The sequence below is a fragment of the Gavialis gangeticus genome, unplaced genomic scaffold (genome assembly GCF_001723915.1).
Source record: "Gavialis gangeticus isolate Ggan-Ray unplaced genomic scaffold, GavGan_comp1, whole genome shotgun sequence".
Lineage (NCBI taxonomy): Eukaryota > Metazoa > Chordata > Crocodylia > Gavialidae > Gavialis > Gavialis gangeticus.
The window spans coordinates 22,098,837-22,114,425 of record NW_017729022.1 but is presented as its reverse complement, the minus strand read 5'-3'; the positions used below and the strand labels follow the sequence as shown (position 1 = coordinate 22,114,425).

The following is a 15,589-nucleotide window of genomic DNA, read 5'->3' as shown; positions in this document are numbered from 1 at the left end:
CTTTTTTTTTTTTAATTTCATTTATTTACTTCTTCCATTGACCTCCCATTTTTATATTTTTGTTGTGTTGTTTAATAAAAGGTCTGCCTGTTGTCAAACTATGGCCACAGTGTTCAGTTACATATGGGGCAAGAACATTCATGGGCCTGAAAAGCACCAGAAAACAGTGGCTCAATGTGCTGCCCACTTGTTCTAGCACCAGCTGCATTTCCCTCCCTCCCACCCAGGAGCTGGCTTCAACAGCCTAACAAATCAAGAAAAAGCAAGGCAAGAGGAGCTGTGCACGGCCAGCCAGCCAGAGCTGTTCTTCCTCCTCTCTATTTCCTTCCTGCCTTCCTCCACCTGGGTTCACAGGACCCACAACCTTGCACAGTCCAAGTTTTCACCACTGCTTTTCCCTCCCCACATCCACATCCCCAGGGCACAGCTCAGCACCTGACTGAACATTTCCCTATACTAACAAGCCCACAGTGCACACGCCCTCAGCCACCCTTCCCGATGCCTGCACTGGAGACAGCCACACAAAAGCGTGAGTTTCACTGGCAGTAGTTTAAATCTAGTACATGACATCGTTCTACATGTCACCATGCCAACCTTCAGCCCAAAGTCTGGAAAAGTGCATAGCAGCACATATCACACATAGTGTCAGGCAACTGGTCTCTGAGAATTTGCACGTGGCACCAGTAGGAACAGTGGGCTGTTCTGCCTCAAATGACAATGGTTCAGGCAGCGACTCCCTTTGGTCTCGCAGATATTATGCAGCAGACATGCAGAGACCACAAACCAAGACATACTGCACTTACTGGTATACATGGGTGTCCTCAGGCATCTCTAGTGAGCCTTGACCCTCCAAAGCATGCTTCAGAGTCATTCTGCAGCTGCTGAGCTGGTAGCTATACAGTTCCTTCAAAGGCTTACCAGGTGGACACTGCTCTCTATGCTGCCCAGCTGCATATCAGAATCTGTTCGGTATCGGTTGCTATGGCTTGCTAAAAAAATTGGCCATTGGTATTGGCCCAAAAAATCTCTATTGACGCACCCCTACTAGTTACCAAAATCTTCGATGTATACACTTAGGCAAAAACATGGAGGAGTGGAGTCTACCATCCCTCACTATACCGCTGAGACAAACTCAAAAGGGCAGACTGAATCCAGACATTCAGTGCCTCAATGGTTGTAGCTTCTGCCAGATAAGAACTGCTGCTGACTGCCTAATGCCTCAGCAAGGGCATGTTTGTCAGGCTGACGTCCCTTAGCCTTTCTCCAGTCTAGGAGTCACCCCAAGGCAGTGGGGGGCTAGGTTTTGAGGCGCCCTATACTTGCCTTACTCTGGAGGTTGCAACATTGTGGTATTTTATAGGAACTACCCTGCCACAAGTTGCCCCACCACATTGCCACCAGGCCCTCCAGTCAGAGGCAGTTTATGGTGATAACCAGATTGTCACGTACAAATGCACTACATAAAAGAATAGACAATTACTTATATTTATAATTGTATTACCTGTATATACGCTGGGCTAATGCTTCTGCACAGACTTGCCAGGCATCCTGGGATATCTTCAGCTGTTCAAAATAGGCCAATGCCTGCAATCATCACAAAAATATTGCCTTTAGAACTAACTAAGGGTACAAATTCTACCCAGGTTAAGGAGTTATATTTAAACAGCCCTTCCAGCAAAATCCTAAATTTATACCGCCTCCATCACTATGGCATCTCTTACCTTATCCATATCCCCCAAGTACTTAAGATTACAAATCTTGAAGGAGGAGGAAACTCCCTCCTCATCTTTCCAGCCTCCAGCAGTTTCATTAATTTTCAGGTTTTTGCTTATACGTGAAATACTGTAGTAGTTTTCCCTCTGAAAATGTTACATCAAAAGTGATAACAGTATTTTCTTCTACAAACAAAATACTGCATCCTTCATCTGATCTTGTAGCAGTTGTTCACTTTTAAACCTACACTACTGACTGGAGGACAAACTGAATTACCTTTGAATTTTAAAATGTTCAAGTGCTAGTTTGTGGTACAGCAACCAGAGACTACCTCCACTTGATTTCCTATCCAACATACTTGGGCACAGAGACCACAAACATTGACATTTGCTTCTTCAGTAAAGCTGGGATTTATCAAATGACATTTTTAAATTTTCTAAAATGCAGCAGAGCCTCTTTAAGATACACATGCAAAAACTATTGCAAGTCATCTTTCAAATATGGAACCAAGTCTAAAAGACACATTCACTGGTAAGAAATGCATATTCCTGAAACAGCTAGCCAAACTTTTGTCTTTTCATTAAATGAATAAACACATGCATCTGTTTTCAATCAGCAAGCAACTGTCACAAATACCAAGAATATTTTCTTAGTATTGACTTTTCTATTCCAAAATTCCCTAGCGTTAATGTTAACTTCAAGAAGTCTATTTAAATCCAACAGCTCAGGGATCAACCACCTATTTGGTCAGATTTGGCCTGCAAAGACATTGGCTCTGGTTTGTGGAAAGGTTGGGGGGAGGAACACAAACACCAGCACAGAGATTGCCAGGGTGGGGAGTGGCAGCAAAGAGACACCTTCAACATGGACCATACAGTCCTCTGCCACATGCCACCAATCCCATCTGCAGTGCAGGTCTGTTTTCACCTCATTACTGCAGCTACAGAATTTGGCACTCCATAGCACCATTGGCAACAAGAATCAGTGGCATTTGGTAGTGAATGCAAGTGCAGGCTGTGGTAGGGGGACATGAGGACAGCCCCCAGCATAGAGCAGGGAAGGCTGGAGCACTGCCAAGCAGGTTGGCAGCCTCTGGCATTAATTAGGCAGTTGCAAGTGGCAGCCCACCATTCTTAAAGGCTGCTGAACGCTGCGCTAACTGCTTAAGATCTGAACAGAAAGAAAACTCACAGTTTCAACAGTTTTTTCATTCTATAGGAAAAGCAGGATGGATTTGATTTGAATCAAATCAATTTAAAATCAAGATTTAAATTACTGGTCAGGAAGCCTCGATCTAATCATTGTTTTCTACAAAAAAGTGCATTCTTGCTGTTTGGGAATATTTTAATGAGGTTATATCAAACAGGGTCTCTTTTATTGCATAGCAAGCCTGCTGCCATGATAGGTTTTCCATTCTACCATACCATTCCCTCACTTAGATCTCAAATCAATGGAGAGGCTATACTCAAACTTATCCTTCAAGACCTATGGAATACTCTGCTCAAAATGTTTCTCTTTTGTTTCTACTGCCCCTCCCTCCTTGTATTTATCTCCAGACTCCTCCTCCTTGCCCAGATCTACTCCACTCCCAATAATGCTCTATTTGCTTAACTTCTTGAAACTTTTCACTTTTAGAGAGAGATAAGGGCTTGACTGTGTGTACACAAACTCGCAGAGACACAATAGGGTTGATGGATAGGTAATTAGGTCTGTTATCTCTCATCTCCATATACTGTTGTTAACAAGGATGTTATCTCTGGAGATACAAATCCACAATTTGAGAACTGAAGCTAAGGATCACAGAGATGCTTAATGGGAGCTTCTAGACTGAGCACTAAGTCCCACTGGGTAGAATGGTTTTCTTTAATCTTTATTAACCTGTAGAGGGAGCTCTGGGAACCCTCCCAGAGTCCATGGCCTGTTGTGACCTATTTATAAAACTTTTCTCAAAAAGTTTACGTGAATATATAGTCTCAAATAGTATGCAATTAAAAGTTATAATCCCTATTTCATGATGATATCTTTGAGCCCCAACATACCTTAAATTAAAACCATCTTTACATAGGTTTGTTTGTTTTTAAAAAGCATCTTAACAAAAAAATACAATTAAATAAAAAAAATCTGATTTAAATAAAAAAATCCTTTAAAAAAAAATCATTGATTGTTATCCACCCTGAGGAAAAGTATGCCAACAGGTGTTTTTAATAACTAATAAAGGATAGAAAATATAACAAATACAGTAACTTTTGAATGCTTGGCTTGTATCACATGACAGATGAAACAGCAGATTCATAAGGCTGATCTGCCTTATGAGGAGTTTATGTCTCTTACTGGGGAGGTAACTTAATAGCTTAATACACAATATGCATAACCTGCTACAGACTATGAAGTTTCCAACACGATTCTATGTCCAGCACATGTAAACTTCAGAAGTTATGCTTAAACAAAGCTTTACTCTTTGAGTTCACCAAATACACACTGTAGACAAAAATAAAATATTTTTTTAAAATTAAAAACTCACCTTTTGGATTTAAGTATGTTTTTGTCTTAAAAATAAGTCTGTTTAAAATTAAATCTAAAATGAGAACCTAGTGTTATAGGCCAAACAGTATAATCTTCATCAATGACATGGATTCGGGCGTTAAAAGTGTACTGGCAAAGTTTGTGGGCAACACCAAATTATGGACGAATGTGATCACGCTCAAGGACAGACTGGGGATACAAGTTGACATGGACAGGCTTGTGAGGTGGGCAGAATAATAACCTGATGATGTTTAACACAGAGAAATGTAAAGTACTCCATCTGGGAAGGAACAATCTGCAACATGCTTACAGGCTTGGCAGTGCTACACTTGCCAGCACTACAACTGAAAGAGACCTAGGGGTTGTGATAGACCAGGGAACAAACATGAGCCACCAATACGATGCCATAGCTGGCAGAATGAATCAAACGCTGGCATGCATCTACTGATGCATCTCAGGCAAGACTAAGGATGTAATCCTTTCACTCTACTCAGCCTTGGTGAGTCTGCAGCTGAAGTAATGCGTCCAGTTCTGGGCACTGCACTTCAAGAAGGATGTGGTGAAGCTTGAGAGAGTCCAAAGGAGGGCCCTGTGCATGATTAGAGGTCTGGAGAGCAGGTCATATGAGGAGAGGTTGAAAGACACGGGACTGTTCAGCCTGCAGAAAAGACTTAGAGGGGGCTTTGGTGGCAGCCTATACATATATCAGGGGTGCACACCAGGACCTGGGGAGCATCTGTTCATTAAGGCACCCCAGGGGAAGACAAGAAACAATGGACACAAACTGATTGAAGATTGCTTCAGATCGGACATAAGGAAAAACTTCTTTATGGTTCAAGTGCCTAAGGTCTAGAACAGACTCCCCCAGAGGTGGCACAGTCACCTACCTGGAGATCTTTTAAAAACATCTTGATGTGCACCTTGCTGGGGTCATCTAACCCCAGCAGTCTTTCCTGCCCAAGTGCAGAAGGGCTGGACCCGATGATCCGCAAAGTCCCTTCCAACCCCTAACATCTATGAATCTTAAAACCGCTTTAATGTAATCAAAACTTAGGCAAGAAACATACCATTTAGCAGTTTAAAAGAAAATCAGAGCACTGAATTAAAACCAGTCACTGCATACACACCTGAAGCAGGAGCCTACTGAAGTGTTAAAGTACGTTTCAATAGCAGCAGCCCTCAGATGCTCATGCAGAGAAAAAACTGTTTTCCTTCTATAACAAGGTGACGTGCTCTGGGCATAAGGGGAATCTAATAGATGTGATGCAGCCTGATTTTAGCACAGGTTTCCCACAACATTCTTATTAGCAAGCTAAGGAAATACAGAGTAGCTCAAAGTACTGATAACTTAGATCATTGTGCTCAATAAGCAATCATCAATGGCTCAATGTCTAGTTGGGAGAAGTATCAAATGGTGTTCCCCAGAGGTTTATCCCGAGTTTGATATTGTTATTAACAGCCTCAGTAATGACTTGGAAAATGGACCTGAGTATGCATGCTTAGCAAACATATAGTAGATGACACCAAGTTGGGTGGAGTTGCAGACACTGGCGGTTAGGATTAGGTTTCAAAATAACCTTGATAAAATGAAGAAATGGTCCAAAAACCAAACAACAGTCAAAGGAAATTGAAGAAGGACAAGTGTTCCATCCCAAGCAGAGGACTTTACAATCACATGGAAAATCAGAGAATGACAGGCAAGGCTGCAGTACTGCAGAAAATGACCTGGCGTTAGAGTGGACAATAAACTGAGTAAGTCCACAGTGTGCTCTTATTTGGAAAAAAAAATAGTACAAAACTGGCCTGTATAAAAGAAGGATCACTTGCAAGCTAAGGAAAGTGGTCTTTCTGCTTTATTTAGTATCAGCAAGACATCACCTGCAGTACTGTGTCCAGTTTTGAATACTATACTTCAAGAGGGATGACTTCAAGCAAAAAAGTCCAGTAGAGGACAACAAAAGTTGTTAGAGGTCTGGGAAACACGATGATGAGCTGAAAGGACTGGAATTATTTAGCCTGGAGCAGAGAAGACTGAGAGAAGCTTCAATAAACAGGCTTCAAATACTTAGAGGGTAGTTATACGGAGGATGGGGAAAGACTGTACTTTGCAGCTGTGATGGACAGGGTAAAGAGTAACGATCCTAACTTGCAAAAAGGAAAATTTAAGGTTGGACATTACAAAGAACTCTCTCACTATGAGGATGGTTAAACATTGGGACAGGTTACCTAGAGAGGCTGTGGAATCTCCATCCCTGTGGAAGTTTAAGAGCAGGTTACACCCATGGTTTTTGGATTGTGCTTTGTGGAAACCTGGGGTTCCACAGCAGGGCATTAGGGGTTCCACAAAGATTGGGGGTAATGGAGGAAAGGGCCATGAGGCAGTATGCTGCCACTGCAAAGCCAGGTTGCCTGGCTCCAAGCCTGTCTTTAGGTAGGGTAGGTGTTTTACAGAAGTGATATGAAAGGGTCCTGTGACTTTAGAAAGTTTGAAAGCCTGGGTTACACAGGCACTCGTCTAGGGGCATGTGTAGACAAAATGGGGCCCTAAATTGAAGCGGCGGGTTTTAAAATCCACTGCTTCAATTTACAGCCCTTAAAACCCCTGTGTTATGCACGCACCTTGCACTTACCTGCCTCTCCGGTGGGCAAGCTGCTGGCGAGCAGAGTGGTCCCTGGGCTGCTGGGAGGGGCTGGCACTTCTCTCCATACCAGCAGCAGCTGCCCCCCACCCCCCGGCATCCTCCCGCAGGCACCTGGCTCAGGCAGTCCCGGGGAACACTGCAGCCACAGAGGGAAGCACTGGGCCCCCATACAGCTCAGGCAGACAGGCGGGGGGGGGGAAAATCAGGCTCACCCCTTTTCTTAGGTGGAGCCTGCTTTCCTGGGCTGCTGCAGGGCTTCCTGCAGAGCCCCTGAGCAGCATGGAGCCCGGTGCTTTGCTCAACAGCTGTAGGTGCAGCAAACTAAAACTCCTCAGAGTTTTAATCTGCTGTGCCCCAAGTCATTTAAGGCGTGTTATGCGCCAAAGTTCCTACAGAGCAGGTGGAATTAATGTGCAATACACTGCTGATGTATGCAAACACCGACACCATTAAAGTGGTGCAAAAGCATTTAGCCCACTTTAAAGTGTTGTGCACACTCACCCCTCATTTCGTCTACACAAGGCCCAGGATGCTTTAGACAGGGACAATCCTGCATTGAGCAGGGGACTGGACAAGATACCTTCCTGAAGTCACTTCCAGCTCTCCTTTTCCAGCATTGTATGATTCAATTCACATCCTGTCATTTAGCTGAACTAAATGAACAAAAAGCTTGTATGTTAAGAAGCAACTGGGAGTTGAAGGCACAGGAAGGTTTGCTTTCCTCTTTCGACTATTAAGAGAATCAAGTTGGAGAGGTTTATTTTAACTCCATGGATAATACAACTAAAAATGGATTTAAGTAATCCATGGTTTGGTAAATGTTTCCCCTTGTTTTATTTTAATTAAAATATAATTAAAACAACTATAAATGCTATTTTTGTACAGAATCCATTAATTCACATTTTCATCATAACAGCACTTGACCCAAAACTCATGTAAAATAGCAGTATAAAGGCACCACACACCATTTTCTGGGATAAATATGTAAAACGTAAGTGCCTGAAGAAACAGCTCAAGCAATCGAATTGCTTTAAAAATGTAGAGAGCATACCCTCCAAGGGAACTATAGTTGTTATCAACCAATGAGAATCAACCTCTTAACAAAACAACTACAAAAAAAGAATAATACTGATTATCTAAATCACTTCAATCTGAAACAATCTACCCTGCCATATCATCTGGATGTAAGCATCCAGCAAGCTTTTCAAGCTCTGCCTCAATGTTAACCTTGAGCAACATCTCTCTAGCTGTCCAGTTGTCATAATATCTGCCTTATTGTAATAACTTCCCCTGTTAGCAAGGAACCTCTAAATAAGAAATGTTACAGTACTCAGAAATAAACTGAAAATTAAAATATAGCATTAACAGTGCCAGCATTTGCTTTATCAGGATGTTTCCTGATATATAGGTTAAAAGTGTGGTAAAAGAAAAAGTTTTAACCTTGCACTGAGGCAATGCATAGTTGTATTATAAAGGTGTAGTTTTAGAGTGAAGTTAGCTAAAACTGAAAAGGCAGCTGAAGAGCTACACTTTTATCATCTACCTCCTGATTAACATAACTAGAGGTCTGAAAATATCTGGTTATAAAATTGCTGCAGTTTAAGGTACATATTAACAACAACAACCCTCCCCCCATGGATTATTTACTGCAACAGAAACAAAACAAGTTAAGGAATTCCATTTCTGTTAAATAACTGAATGAAGAGACATAACAGGAATGAGTAGCTGAAAGGAAACTATACCCAGTCTGGCAATAAGTAAGAAATAAATAATAACAGAAGAGTATGTAAGTAAAATTAAGCCCTTCAACTTGAATATATTATTGAACTGCAATTTTAATTTTTATATATGCACACTCCCTGCACTTATTTGAATAATCAGACAAATCATTAGACTAACAGACTGCAGCTTAAGTGCCTGCAGCAACAGCCATTATGAAAGAAAGAAAGCTTAAACAATCTTACCCTTTGCCTGAAATCTGCATCAGCATTAGGGTTTAGCCCTAGAAGGGCTTGTTCATCCATCTCTATTGCTATATTCCTTGTTTCCTATTATTAGCAGCTTTGCCCCCTTCTCCTGCAGAGGAATCTACAAACATCTGCCAATAAAAAAAAAAAAAAAAAAGCAAAGTTGGGTGACATAATTGCTGAATTCAACAGCTAAACTTATCTCAGCATAAATCACAGCACATCCACCACCCACAGTCAGCCTGTGTAAGCTTCTCAAACGCACACAATTTGCTGAGGATTGAAATCTATTGACAACCCATAAACTTGTATAACATGGAAATTGTAGACACTAGCATTTCAGGCCCTTAATACAAGAGCATGAAAACCCTAGAAAATTTAAGGTTTTCATAGGTCAAAACTCATATCTAGTTACAAAATTACCAAAGAATTTCTTGTCAACCAAACTGAAAAGTGCTACATCTGAAAATATACCCGTATTTATTCACATACCACATCCCCATAAATAAGAAATGCACTTTGTTAAAGGAGGCAGAAGACAGAATGAAGGAAAAGATTTTTTTCAGTCTTACCTGCCACAGCACCATCTCAGCCAGCGGCTGAACTCTCCACCAGCATGGAGCAGGGACAGGATAGGGATGGTGTCCCTCAGTTTACTCGCCTTCACCCTGCTGCAAGGCCAAGAGCTACAAATTTAATTCTCCCACTGCCCTTGTCCAATTAGGCCTTTGAGAATGGTAACAGCAGTGGCTGTGAGAACACTAAACCTGTAGTTGTTGGCAAAGCAGCAAGGGAAGAGAGCATAATACTGATACTCCCCCTCCATGCATCGGAGCATTTGGCCCTGGAGGAGCCAATGCCTTTGTCTCTATTCAGGCACAGAAATCAGCTTCCTTGTTTAAACACATGCACCTTCATTCTGGATGGCTGTTTTTCAGGAAAAAGGTATACATGTGGTATGCAAATAAATATGGTATAGACAGCCTTGGATCCAAACTTAAAATGCATACAAAAATATTTTTGCTTTGGTTACTCAATTTTGATCTAGGTATACTGTTAAGGTATATTGCCCAGTATTTTCACAGCCTTAACACTATCATACAGGCATTTTCACTTATTTTTTCTACAATATTGTTAGTGTGTCAATTAAACACTTTCAAAAGGAGCTGAGATATTAAGACAACTGTTCTTGAGTAAATGTAGTTTCAAGGGAAAATGTGATAGATATTAGCTTTTGTACATACTTTATTCACAATTCATCATAAATCCCTGTATTCTTAAAGCAATACCAATTTGTTTCTAATGCTCTTATCTGAAAATTCTTGTCTGTTCAGAATTCCAGCACAAATAAAGCTAACAGTCCTACAAATCAGGCTAGAGAGATTGTTTTACATTCCCTCCCTCCCCAAACAAAAGGAATACAATAGGATTGTGCTCCTTTATAGGCCATCCTGTAAAGCTAATATTTCACTCTAAATCTCAAAGAGACTGAAGTAAGAGGTTTGTTTTCCCCACACAGCCAGATGCTACTAAACCAGCAAGAGATGGCAAACAGTATTTTCTGACACAGTTTAGGCATTGCACTATGTACAATTTGTGATACTATATTTTCTCAAGTATAACATCCCCCCCAAATATAATGCATCTTAAACACCATTACATTTTGGGAGGTTGTGGGGTGTCATGAATGTTTTCCTGTGTATTATTCTACTGATACAGTACGTGTATGCCTGGTCTTGCTGGAAAGCCCATGTTATGCTGTATCCATTTATGCTACTTTTATCACTGTATATACTGTGTTATATGGTCACGTATATCATTTTAATTTGGGATGTGGTGGAAGGGGAGGAAGGGAGCGGTGACAACATTAACTGACAGCATTAATTGCTGTGGCTTACAGAGCTATACCAATTAATACTACCCCCACTCTGTCTCCCTGCTCCCCTCCCAAATTTCTAGACCTGTAGGGAGCTCTTTTCCTCACATAATGCGCATCCCAATTTTCCCAAGCTGATTTTGGGGTAAAAAGGTGGGGGTTATATATAAAAAAATATAGTATTATTTACTGCGAGCCTGACAGTTTGTTGGGGTGGCAGAAAGGAAGGAAGACAGAAGAGGAAGAGATTATGTCATAGGAAACCCTGGTTAAAATTATCTGAATACCTGTAAGTAAAACCTCACATTTCACGATACTGGTGCCTTACATCACTGGTCAGCAACTTTTCAGAGCTGTAGGCCAGAACAATCTGGCTTGGGTTTGAGATGGTGGAGCATTCCAACACAGCCACTGCTTCTCCCCACCCCTAGATGTGGTGTGGGCACAGCTCCTCATCACCCAACCCCAATTCAGCTTCCTGTTGTGCCTGAACTGCAGCCAAACAAGTGAAGTCCCTGCCACAGATCTGACACTGACGCCCCTCCGTCCTCCTCCACCCCTGTAAGCTGGATCCACCTGATATACCAATTGTTGCCAACCCTGCCTTACATACACACTCTCCTGTTCAAGCCCCACTGTGATGGGTAAGCCACAGTACTAAGTGGCAGCAGGCAAGGATAGGAAAGTCTTTTGGTTGAAATATCATAACTTATTATTTTTCACCAAGTTATTTGGTGCTATGGAGGGTAGCCATGGTTTCCCCCCCATCCCCTAAATAAAAATGCATTTCTACACAAAAAGCTGCTTTTTTATATAAAGATAATTTACATTTTGCTACAAGTTAGAATCATAGAAAAGCAGGGCTGGAAGGGAGCTTCAGAGGCCATTTTTCAACCTGCGGGTCATAACCCAAAAGTGGGTCACAAGAATATATGAAACTTAAAAAATGGATCAATAAACTTTAAAAATGGATTCTCCTTTAAAGGAGAAAAACATGGGAAACCACAAGTTTTCCCTTGCAGGCTGGCAGAGTTCCAGCCTGCATGGGGCTGCTTGGGGCTGGGGGGGAATGAGAGGAGGATGATCAGGCAGGAGGCACCATGTGCATCTGCACACAGACACATGCAGGTGGCAGCCAGGCAGTGTGAAGTCAATGGGGCAGAAAGGGCAAGGGGGGCATAGATAACACATCAGGGAGGTTAGGAGGCACAGGTGACACTGCCCACCACCCCAGCTCCTCTCTGGAGGCCAGGCCATGCTGGCAGGGAAGAACTGCAGCCGGCAGTTGGGTGCTGGAGCAGGAACAGCTGGCAGCGGGAAAAGGTCAGGGCAGAACAGCCCCCTTACTCCCCCACCCAACTTACTCCTTGTGCTGCTGGCAGCATGGCTGGTGCAAGAGTTCTGGCAGTAGTGGCAGCAATGAGTCTTGCTGCCCCGCTCTGCCCTCCCAAGCCAAGTTCTGCCTGCCGGGCTGCAGAGGCTGCTCCTGCCTGCGCCAGTCCAGCCAGGTTGCAGCCCCATGCCTAATGCGAATACACAAATCTGGGGGAGCATGTGCCCTCCCACGCCCTATACACTGTGGGGCTGGGGCCTACAGGTAGTGGTTTTCTACTTAAACTATTTACTGGGGCAGGACTGGCCATTCATGTTTACAAATGGGTCCTGGCACGAAAAAGGTTGAGAATAACTGATCTAGTCCAACCCTCCCCCTATGCAAGGCAGGATCAGCCCTATTCAAACAATTCCATACAAATCCATGATCTAACCTGTTAGTAAAACTACAATCAGCCCTAACACAACAAAAAGACATAACACCCTAGCCTGCCATAGGTGAGGCAGGGGACAATAATGGCCCAAGTCCTATAGCTAAGGATTGTTAAAATACACTTGAGAGATTCAAAGAAAAATGCCATACTCCATCCTACAAAAGAAGGCACCACCCCCCACCCCAAACTGTACCCATCTGACCACAAACTTATTTCCTGATCCCAAATGTGCGGATTGGTCTGACCCTTAGCAAATAAACAGGGACCCTGGTTTTCTGTTTAAAAATTGCAAATTCTCAGATTTAAAAAACCCACAAAACAAACACAAATTGTCTGATTTAAAACCCCCAAATCCATGTTTTTCCATGATTAAAATGAAACACCACTATCTATATAGGTATCAGTTAAACACAATATTGCATTGATATATCTACAATTTTAAAATAATTTGGAAGCTTACCAGTGTCTCAATCATCACTATAATAAAATAAATTCTAAATATCTATAAATATTGCTGTTTGATTTTGGATTCATTATCATGGAAAAATCACAGTTCCCCTGCCTCCTTCACTTACCAGGACATGGGTATGGCTGCAGCTGCCCCCCCTCGCGCCACCCCTGGCTATTTGGTGGCACTGGCGCTGAACAGCTACAATATGCCAGTGCCCTGCCCATACCATTGCCCTCATTCCTGACCCCTAGCCCTGCTACAGCCCCCCATGCCCTCCAGGACTGCCAGAGGGGTCCCCCAGCTGCCAGGGCTGCAGGGTGAGAAACCTGGGTCTACAGTCCCCTGCACCCAAGCCCTGGCATGTAGGAGGCAGAGGCTGCTGCAGCAAAACAGAATGAGAAGCCCAGGACCACCCCCCAGCCCCCATGGCCAGAGTGGGACCCATGAATGGCAGGGGAAAGGCAAATGCAGGCTGCCCATTGTGGGCTCGGGAGCCCTGCCCTGCTGCCCTCCCCCAGGACCTCCATAGTCCAACTGTCTGGATATGGTGCAGCAGGGCAGAGCAGGAAGGCTTGCTGCTACCACTGGGAGCTCCGCACTGCCATGGTGAAGTGCCCCTCATCCACCCAGCAGCAGCAAGGGGCACAACCATACACTGCTGCCCCTGCTCCTGTTGGGCAGGCAGGGGGCACCGCTCCATGGTACTGCAGGGCTTGTGGTGGCAGCACTGAGCTTCCCTGCTTTGCTATGCCCTGCCATGCCATAAACCCCAGGGGGAGGGCAGTAAGGTGGGGAGCCCCAGCCCCCCCACAGGAGTGGATGCAGTGGCAGGAAGCCATTCTGCCCTCCCCTGGACGGGCTGCCTGTGGCCCTACCCTGCTCCCTGCCCAGGCCCTGCAGCCACACATTCTGGCCCTGGACCCCAAACATTGCCCCAGCTGGGCACAGCCCCAGCCCAACTCCCTCCCTCCCTATACAGGTCTCAATTTCCTCCCCCCCACCACCGCCAAACTTACCTGCAGGAGCTGGTACCCACTCCTGATTGCCCTTCTCCCACTCCCCCCAGCTCCTTGCAAATGGGAAACCACTATTTCCTCCATTTTTCTCCTAAAGAAGATAAAATCCCAGGTTTTTCTCCTTAAAAGGAAAAAATCCCTAGTTTTACTGTGTTTTTCCATGGTGAAATGAAAAACCTGGATCCCTGCAAATAAGTAACACTCTCTAGCTAGGAGGCTCCCAGTTTTAGTCCCACTGGCACACCCCAGTCGGTCCATTGGCCAGACTCCAGAACCACACCAGTTTCCACACCCCAGAACCTTTGGCATACCCCAGTCAAAATTCCTAGCCTTGGCTGCAGCCAATCCCCAATGCTTCTGCAGAAGTTGACTACTCCCCCTGCCCGCCCCAAACACGTGTAGCCAACTGTCGTAATTTTTAGCATTGTTCTTAAAGGCTATGCTTTGGGAATGTGAAAAACTTAACTCTTTCTCTTATATAGGGCAAGAGGCATATGCCCTCCCTTCCCCACCCCCACCGGTCGACTGGCTGCTGGGGGACTCCTTCCTTCTCATCGGCTGCTGGGGGTACACTGACCCAAAGAGGCTGAAAGCCACTGACATAGAATATATGTATATCTACTTTTAGATTACCCCTGACCAATGCTTGTTTAACCTTTGCTTGAACGCTTCTAGTGATGGATAGTCCACAACTTCCCTAGGCAGTCTTTTCCATTGCAGTGTTCTAACAGTACAGAAGCTGTTTTTGATATTCAATCTACTTGGCTGCAATTTCAAGCCATTGGTCCACATCCTGCTCTCTACAGCAAGTGAGAAAAGGTGTTTTCCCTCTTCATTATGGTAGTCAGTCTTTCAGATATCTGAAGACTGCTATCATGTCCTCTCTTTAACTGTCTTCTCAGCAAGCTGAACATGCTCCTCTCCTCATATGACTTGCCTTCCAAGCCCTTTATTTTTTCACTGGCCTATAGATTCTAACTACCCCATGTCCTTTTTAATATGGAGCCCAAAACTTCACCCAATACGCTACGCGAGGGCAAGCTAGTGCTGAGTAAAGATGCACTAGGATTCCTTGCATCTTGCACCTCATGCATCAAAACTGTATTCACCTTTTGGGCAGCTGCATCATACTGCAGACTCATACTGAGTCTGTGATCCACCAATATTCTTATATCGTTCCCCCTACTGCAGCCATCCAGCCAGCTCACTCTCACCCATCTAAGTAGTAAAGAGTAATATAGTATTAAGCAAACCTTCAAAGTACTTCAGGAACACAGGACTGGAAGACAATTCCTGGGTCACAGAATCTAGTCCCTTGCTGTCATGGACAACTACATTATCAACTACAATCCCTTTAATGAATTTATCAATCTCCACTGTAACCCTTGTTTTATTTCCAGATACTTCTATTGAAAAGCTGTTCATAGATTCATAGATTAAGGGTCGGAAGGGACCTAGTAGATCTTCTAGCCCGACCCCCCGCCAGGGCGGGAGAACAACAAAAAACCCCAAAAAGAGAAATGGGACTCAAACGAGTCCAGCCAGGTAGGCATCCAGCCTCTTCTTAAAGACCCCCAGGGTAGGGGCCAGCACCACTTCCCTTGGAAGTTGGTTCCAGCTCCTAGCCGCCCTAAC

At 43.9% G+C, this 15,589-nt stretch overlaps 1 protein-coding gene across 3 annotated transcripts in view; it reads right to left on the bottom strand.

Annotated features, from left to right (window-relative positions):
* Window positions 1-15,589, bottom strand: part of XPOT (exportin for tRNA) — a 62,143-nt gene that overhangs the window by 36,899 nt on the left and 9,655 nt on the right. For all 3 annotated transcript variants that reach the window (XM_019514656.1, XM_019514658.1, XM_019514657.1), the window contains exons 2-3: window positions 8,843-8,976; window positions 1,502-1,584 (exon numbers count right to left, since the gene is read on the bottom strand). In XM_019514656.1, the coding sequence (XP_019370201.1) occupies window positions 1,502-1,584; window positions 8,843-8,902 (143 nt within the window). In that variant the 5' untranslated portion in view covers window positions 8,903-8,976. The remainder of the gene's footprint in view (window positions 1-1,501; window positions 1,585-8,842; window positions 8,977-15,589) is intronic.